At 32.9% G+C, this 5,943-nt stretch overlaps 1 protein-coding gene across 1 annotated transcript; it reads right to left on the bottom strand.

Annotated features, from left to right (window-relative positions):
• Window positions 1–611: 611 nt before the first annotated feature.
• Window positions 612–4,453, bottom strand: LOC149880323 (uncharacterized). The gene is made up of 3 exons (XM_090070646.1): window positions 4,378–4,453; window positions 4,132–4,332; window positions 612–3,431 (listed from the first exon to the last, which is right to left on the bottom strand). Exon 3 carries the CDS (start codon window positions 3,124–3,126, stop codon window positions 739–741), a length of 2,388 nt encoding a protein of 795 aa, XP_089926772.1. The 5' UTR covers window positions 3,127–3,431; window positions 4,132–4,332; window positions 4,378–4,453; the 3' UTR covers window positions 612–738.
• Between the last annotated feature and the right edge of the window lie 1,490 nt (window positions 4,454–5,943).

The following is a 5,943-nucleotide window of genomic DNA, read 5'->3' on the forward strand; positions in this document are numbered from 1 at the left end:
AGCTTAGTAGCATTTACTTTCAATTTCTAGTTAACATTTGATTTATTATTCGCAGGTAAAACAGGCTTTAGAAACATTCAGTTCAATTATTAGAAACAACGTGTTCTCTTATGAAAATTGTAAAACATACAGATATTTTTACAAAACCTGTTTCAGAAATAACTTTTCAAAGCTCAAAAAAAGTATAAATACAAGTTTAAAGAAATATATATTTAGACTGACAGAGTCGTACAATCTAAAAAATGGTCGTTAGCCATCAAAAGTTGACTAAATAGTTGAAGGGAGACAATACATTAGAACTTAAAAGAATTTAAAAAAAACTATGGTTTATGTTTGTCGTAAAAAAGTCATACACAAAAATATCTTGAATACCTCCCTCAATCAATTGTTTGTAGTAAAAATTCAGTTCATAACATTAAAATGACATGAAAACCTTAAACTGCATTTTATTCATGATAGGGCAAGTTTTTACTTCACGGTGGAATTTTATTCTATCATAAATCAGATTAAAGTTAATTGAGAGATTTCAAATTTTGAAACCAAAAATAAAACTTTGACTCTTGAAAGTAATTTTGCAACAAATCCAGCAATAAATTAAAAAACAAAACAAATAAAAAAACAACGATAAAATAGAAACGAATGATGATTACAACGAAATAACGAGGGCTCTGAGTACAATTCTTAGCAAAGTTTTTGTTTATAATAAACTTGCTACAAAAATTGAGCCGTTATACATTTTTAAATGGACAATATCCGCTGCTTAAAGCGTTTTCTTAACGTTGTTACGAACTTCTTGTTTATTTTAACGACTTTCTTAGTGCAAATGTAGACTGAGAGCAGCATGACACCTTTTAACGATCGGCAACACGTAAAAAGAAGTGAAACTACTGTATTGAATGTCCTCTCACCGTCCGACAAAGTTTCTTTTGAAATTTGAATGAGGCCAAGGATCTCAGTTATGCCAAATATAAAGGTTAGCTTCATAGCAATCATCACAATATTGACGTTCGAAGCTCTTTCTTCGCCCAACACTTTTTTGTTTGCTTTATTCACCTTCCATATTTTATACGTTGTGAAAGACAAGCAAAAAACGGCCGAAAGCAAAATAACGGACACTGGTAAAATGTAAAACAATATTTTTGCTTTGCGACCCAACATCCAACAGTACCCATTTTCACCGTACCCAACAAACATCGTTCCAGTGACATCCAGTCCTACTGCTATAGCTACAACGGTGGTTGGTGATAATACAGAAAAAAAGAGGCCACCCAACAGGATGCGATGATTTGACTTTCTTTGAACATATGTCGCAAACTTCATAGTAAAGTCTAACCCCATATAAAAAACCCAGTGATACACTGCTAGTAAACTCCAATGTAACAAAATGGACGAATATCTGCACAGCGACAACATTTTAGTGGCTTGCGAGTTAACTAAGAAGGTAATATCAGAAAGTAATAAAAAAACGCAAAGCACTGTTGAGTTAACGTTTGATTGAAGTCTCAGTTCCTTAAAGTAAGTGTAAGTTATTAGAATGAGCAAGTAACAGGCGATGCTGATTGAAGTTCCGACTGTAGAGATAAAGTACTCTGCATCGCTCATAAGTTTAAGCCTAATGTATTTAGCAATTGATGATTTGCATACTCCTACACCATGAATGGTAGGTTCGTACTGTTCGACGACAAATTTATAATACTTGTTTAAGTATCTGTATATTACTGATTGATTTGTGTCTAGAGAATAGTTGTAGGGCAATCTCTGTAGAACACAATTTGATTGCAAATGGTACCGCTTGCAAGTACCTATTTTTTTTACTGCTTTACCTCTGTTGATTTTAATCCATAAAGCAAGATTTTTGTTTTCAATTTTTTTATTCGCCATAATAAAGTCGCAAGTATTAGAGAAATTTCCGTCCAGTAAAGATAGCTCTTCAGGCTGCGAACACAGTTTGTTGTTGTTAAAACTTCTTGAAATGTCAAAGCCGTATAACTCTGTTATTCTTTGGGTATAGACCGAGGTAATGAAAAGCGACCGAGAGTCAAACAAGCTCATGTTTCCTCTGAGAACAGACTGCAACATTTCAATGCTAGCGGACTCGTTCATTTGATACAAGACAGCATTCTCCTTTGATAAGTTTTGATGCGAAAACTCTTGAGAACTGTTTTTCAAATAAACCAAAACTTCATCTGTTTCTTCAATACTTTCCCAGCCGTTGACCAGTAGAAATAACCCCGCTCTGTGGCTAAGACAGTCTTCGAAACTGGGTCTCTCGATGTAGATTGGAAAGTATTCTTCCATAGACTTTAAACATTGCGAATCTTTTGAACTGTATCCAAAGCAGCAAGTGATAGGTTCACAACTCGACGTGACAATGTCGTATGATAGTCCTGTGTCGCAGCGCTCATCATCAATATTTTCAGTAAAATCCGTAGTAAAGTGCCATGTTAAGTTTAGGGATTTTAACAAACGCGAAGTAGATATATTGTTTCTTGAATTAACGTAGTCTGGTTCAACCTTCGGAACACTCTTCTTCGCATCATTGATCGCAATCATTACAGAGTGATTAGTATCTGATTTTTTTTGATTTTCTATTTCTAACAAAAGCCTGCATAAAAACAATTCATCTTTTTTACTAATATTTTCATTAACGCTACTGATATTTTCATGCTTACATTTATAACAATCGTAGTTTTCATAGTTGGAGAATCCCCTGGAATACGATTTGCATAAACCGTAATACGGGTTAGTCTTTCGACATGAGTCAACATATATGCGTTCCTGATTAATGCAACTTAATAAGTAATCATTATTTTCATTGTTCCTGATTATGGATATTGAACAATTTTGGTATTGATCAAGAATATCTTTAATATTTTTGTTGCTGTCTGTTGATGTTGTACTTATGCTTAGAGTGATTGTCTTGTTATCAGTTTTGGTATTACAAAGGAATAAGAGGCTTGAGATGGCTTCAGAGCTAGCAAAGTTACAACGTGCACAGGCTTCATTTCTATACAAAGTTTTATCGTATCCCATTACAGGAAAGTTTTCCACAACCAATTGGATGCTGTTGTTTAAACACCTTCGTATATCTTCAACGTCAGCACCTTCCTTACATGAGTGCACCATCCAGAGCTCCTCGCTGGTGTGATTCGAGTTAACGTCGAATGGTATGATTCTTTCGCATGTTTTCTCTTTGTACGATTTTAAAACACTAACGAACACTTCTAGATATTCTTTCAGAGGAAGGGGGCGAGTTACATTCCATAGCTTATCAATGCAACACGTGCGCGAAATAAAGCAGTGGTCGTCACAATCACAACATTTGTAATACCCATCATGCTGCTGGCAAAGATATTGGTTTGAGTTGCTAAGGTTCGTGCTGTTTAAGTACTGATTCAGAGGAAACAGCTCGAGCTCTTGAGCGAGGAATACTTTAAAAGCAAATAGTTGATGTAAGAAAACAGTGGGTAAAAACATATTAGCTGATAAATTGAGTTAAGTTGAAGTTTTGTTTGTTTTTAAGCTTGAAAAAAAGACAGCTGTTCAGCGTTAAATCGAAAAACACATGAGTATTATGTTTTATTGTTTTCTTTGTTCAAATTTAATTTTTCAACAATGTATAATAAAAACTAAAATGTCTTTAAACCTTAAGTTTTGAAATTGTTTCACTTGACTCAACTTAAATTATTCTTATTTATTTTATTTTCTCTCTGTTGAATTTTATTTAATTTTCAACGAAGTTTAATTTACACTAGATATTTTGTTTTTTGTTGTTTTCTTTTTTCGAACATTTTGAATGAATTATAACTTTTTAAGATATTCTTAAGGCTGGAATTACATTAGATAACGTCCGAATTTAAAAAGATTTATGAGACTTTCGCAAAGTCTTTCGGGAAGGTTTTCCAAAACATTACAAAAAACATGAAAAAACAAACGAACAAAAAAGCAATTTTTTTATAACTTTAGAAGATATTTTGAGCTAGTAGTTCTCGCAATTATCGTAGCGCCATTTTCTTTAAAGAAAAGTTGTCTTTTTATGTAGAAGAAGTTCGGTGAATGCTATTTTAAACGAGAAAATAGGAAAGACTTTAAGCAAGTTTCCAATTTATAATCAGTAGAGAAAAATTTTACTTTCCACAGTGATAAGTTTTAAACTCTTGGTTGATCTACATTCTCCTCCTCCTGATCAAATACAAGCGGAAGAAACTTCTCAATCACATTCATTCTGATATCGCCACGATAAGTTCGACATATCAAGTTCTAAATATTAGCACTTTTAAAATATCAAACTCTTGGCTAACTCTTGCAAAAAACGAATTAAGCCAAACTATTCTAAAAGTTTACAGGTAAAATATCAGTTGCATTTTTCGCAATTACCCAAACATAATTTTTTTTTCCTACCCAAATGGTAGCATTTTACCCACAAATCCTCGATAATTTCCAAAATGGGTCTGATTGCATATTTTAAATTCTCCCAAAATGCCGAAAAGTAAAATTCACATAAATTGATCTACACAAATAAAAACCAAATATCTTTTTTTATTTAGGTAAAATGATTTTTTGATTACTGCATATTTATTTTTTTCATTCTTTGGTAGTCAGATAAAAATCTAAAGGTTGAATAAGAAATTATTTTATATTGAATTTTTATATTTTTTTTTATATTGTTTTTTGATATTAGCTCTTAAATGCATAGTGTTGCAGAAATGCAGCATACTTGTTTAACACATATTCAATGTTTCTAAAACTAGTTTATAAGCCCAATATAAAAAACTTCTTATTGCATTCTAAATGTACAGATGCCTGGTTTACAGACACCCTTATTTAAGACTCGTATTCTTATGACAGAGTCGAAGTTATCTACTTTTGTCATACTATTTATGTTGGACTTCCTTCCTCCATCTTCCTCCATCTTCCTCCATCTTCCTCCATCTTCCTCCATCTTCTCTCTTTTTGTATCCCCGAAACTTCTACATAATAAAGGAGAAATATTTGCCTTATTAAAAATATTATAAAATAAAAACTTTAACTATTTTTATAAATAAAGATGTAAATAAAGAATGATTAACCAATCCAATTGGTGATTTAACCAATTGGATTGGTTAATCATTCTTTATTTATCAATATTATCAATGATTTAACCAATCCAATTGGTGAATAATAAGAATTATTTGGCACAAACGACATCTTACAAACTAAAAAGATGTATTCAGTTTACGCGAAAGGCTACATAGAGATGACTCTGCAAATCATCTGATTAAAAAATTTTGTTGGAGTTTTTTCAAAAAAGGGTTGAAGCACAGTATACGTCGACCTACTTTAGATTTTAAAAATGTTGGCTTCATGAACATGCGCACATTTTAGTATAAGAATGTGTCAATACGACAACACCACGCATTGCTCTTTTCTTTTGAGGAGGACCTCGTATAAAATACTCTCGTCTAAAGGGTAAAGCACTTTTGACACATAAGCAAGAAGAAAGACTAGCAGATTATCTTATTGGGATTACTGATTCCCAATTAGGTTTCACTAAAGGAAAAGTTAAAGACCTTAAACGATATTGAAACTTTCCTACGCAAATTGTTGATTATGTAGTGACGAGCTGTGTGATTTTCTGAGGTGATATCCAACAATAGCCCCTAGAAAAAAAGAACACCTTAGCAATACAAGAAGCAGGCCATCAATAAATAAGTTAGAGGTCTTCTCGGTCAGAGAAATTCGATTGCAATAAATCAGGATTTACCACCGATCCAAAAATATAAGTTGTGTCAGCCAAAAAAGAAGCTTCTAGTGTGCTCCAGAACATTGGTGGCTCAGGCCGTCAGCAAATTACTGTAAACTTTTTATGCCCCACAAGCAGACAGATACTGCCATTATATATAATCTACAAGTTAACCCGCGTATTCCTTGAAAATGCGCAAATTGTGTTCCTGCCGGAGCTGC

The sequence above is a fragment of the Hydra viridissima genome, unplaced genomic scaffold, assembly GCF_058129835.1.
Source record: "Hydra viridissima isolate aposymbiotic clone 2 unplaced genomic scaffold, HvirCarnegie_v1 scaffold_13, whole genome shotgun sequence".
Lineage (NCBI taxonomy): Eukaryota > Metazoa > Cnidaria > Hydrozoa > Anthoathecata > Hydridae > Hydra > Hydra viridissima.